Source organism: Bison bison, unplaced genomic scaffold (assembly GCF_000754665.1).
Source record: "Bison bison bison isolate TAMUID 2011002044 unplaced genomic scaffold, Bison_UMD1.0 scf7180017864250, whole genome shotgun sequence".
In the NCBI taxonomy this organism is placed as follows: domain Eukaryota; kingdom Metazoa; phylum Chordata; class Mammalia; order Artiodactyla; family Bovidae; genus Bison; species Bison bison.
The window spans coordinates 530,163-532,095 of NW_011494822.1; the positions used below are offsets into that span (position 1 = coordinate 530,163).

Below are 1,933 nucleotides of genomic sequence, written 5' to 3' on the forward strand. Positions count from 1 at the left end.
GTACGGTCTGAAGAATCCCACGCTGTTCATTTTTGCTGAAAACGATGCTGTAATTCCTCTCGAGCAGGTAAGCTGGCATCTTGTTTAAGAGGATGACTTGACATTTCGGGGAAGACATCCCAAAGGACTTGTGTGTTGCTCCAGATAGTTTTCAACATTGAAATTTTAAAAGTGGGTTTTCTTTGGGAGGGATTGTAACCCTAGAGAGCTGCTGGCATGGAGGCTCCTGGTAAGCAGGCCCTGCCTCCCTGTCCCCCGTGTGTAACCGACCAATTACCATAAGTTCTCTGTCCTTGAAGACATGGCTTTGTTAAATCCAGTATGTTGATAAGGAAAGGCAGAAGGGAACTGTGGTTCAAAGCAGTTGTTTGGAAATTACTGTGGTTATTCACAACCCTTGTTGTTCAGTCGCCAAGTCATGTCCAACTCTTTGGGACCCCATGGACTGTAGCACGCCAGGCCTCCCTGTCCATCACCATCTCCTGGACTTTGCCTAAGTTATATCTATTGAATTGGTGATGCCATCCAAATACAATACATCATATTACAACCAATGCATTATATTAATGTTGAATATACATTTCAAACAACTTATATTTGAATCTACTGAAGTACAGATTGAATCCACTGAATATTATGTGGTCAAATAGATTGATATTTTGAGTAATATGTGAATATATTAATATAACTTCAAAATAGTGGATGTATCATTTTCATCAACATACTGCTCTGAATTCTTTTTGCCAGAGGTTAGGATGGTGTCAGTTATAAAATTAAAAGTGAAAGCTTCATTCTAGCTCTGGCGCTTAAAGCACGCACGTTAAAGCTCTGTGATGAGCATTCAGGGAAGGAGTGGAGACTGGAACATATTGCTGGAGGGTTAACATCCTGTCTTCATGACATCTTTTGCCAACCAGGTCTCTTTGCTGACTCAGAAGCTGAAAGAGCACTGCAAAGTGGAATATCAAATTAAAACGTTTTCCGGGCAGACGCATGGCTTTGTGCATCGCAAGAGAGAAGACTGTTCGCCTGAAGACAAGCCGTACATTGACGAGGCGAGGAGGAACTTACTCGAGTGGCTGAACAAGTACGTGTAGCCACGGCCGAGGGCAAACTTTCTCCAAATAGCTCTCTTTCGGAAATGTGCTTTGACATGCTTAGATCGTTTTACTTTCACTTTACAGAAAATAAATCAAGGAATCCTAAAATTCATGGTGTCATTTGAAACACAAATTAAGAAGGAAAAGTTAATGTATGAAATACTTTCATTTTTAACATGTGCCCAAAATAAGATTTTTAACAACAGGTCAGTACCTAAAGAATTTGGGCAATAGAGTAATATCCTAACTATTAGCAAAAAACCTAGAGGTCCCCAAGGAACACGTGACTAGGTTTGGCCTTCCTGGCCTTGAATTGAGCACATTCTCCAGAACAACTAAATTGGCGAAACCATGAAAAGCATGAAAGGTAAACTCAGGTAGAGCAAGAGCCCACCTTCACTGTATTTTTATCTCTGTCTTTACAGGAGTGAATTTGTCATGATCATATACATATTGAGATTAAAGTAGGGTTCCATTGAACTAATTATATAAAGCTTATAAACTTGATTTTTGGGTTTTTGAATCTGTGGCTTTTTCTAAAATCTAATAAACGGTGGATGAGAGATGCCATCTGGCTGTCTCGTGGTTTTCCAAACACGGCTGTTTTTGGGCCCCCGGGGTTGGAGCTGCATCAAAAACTGCTTCTGTGTTCAACCAGGAGGCTGGCAGTGTCAGGGGTGAAGCTTCAGTGTTAACACTGAAATTCATTAAAATGAAATCAAAGCTAAGGGACTTCCCTGGTGGTCCAGCGGTTAAGAATTCACCTCTCCACGCAGAGGGGTGTGGATTCAATCCCTGGTTGGGGAACTGAGATTCCCACATGCCTTGTGGCC

The 1,933-nt window shown here is 41.4% G+C and overlaps 1 protein-coding gene across 3 annotated transcripts in view; it reads left to right on the forward strand.

Annotated features, from left to right (window-relative positions):
• The window catches only part of CMBL (carboxymethylenebutenolidase homolog (Pseudomonas)), a 24,371-nt gene extending 22,703 nt beyond the window's left edge, over positions 1–1,668 (forward strand). For all 3 annotated transcript variants that reach the window (XM_010847527.1, XM_010847526.1, XM_010847528.1), the window contains exons 6-7: positions 1–67; positions 918–1,668. In XM_010847527.1, coding sequence (XP_010845829.1) covers positions 1–67; positions 918–1,097 — 247 coding nt within the window. In that variant the 3' untranslated portion in view covers positions 1,098–1,668. The remainder of the gene's footprint in view (positions 68–917) is intronic.
• Positions 1,669–1,933: the final 265 nt, after the last annotated feature.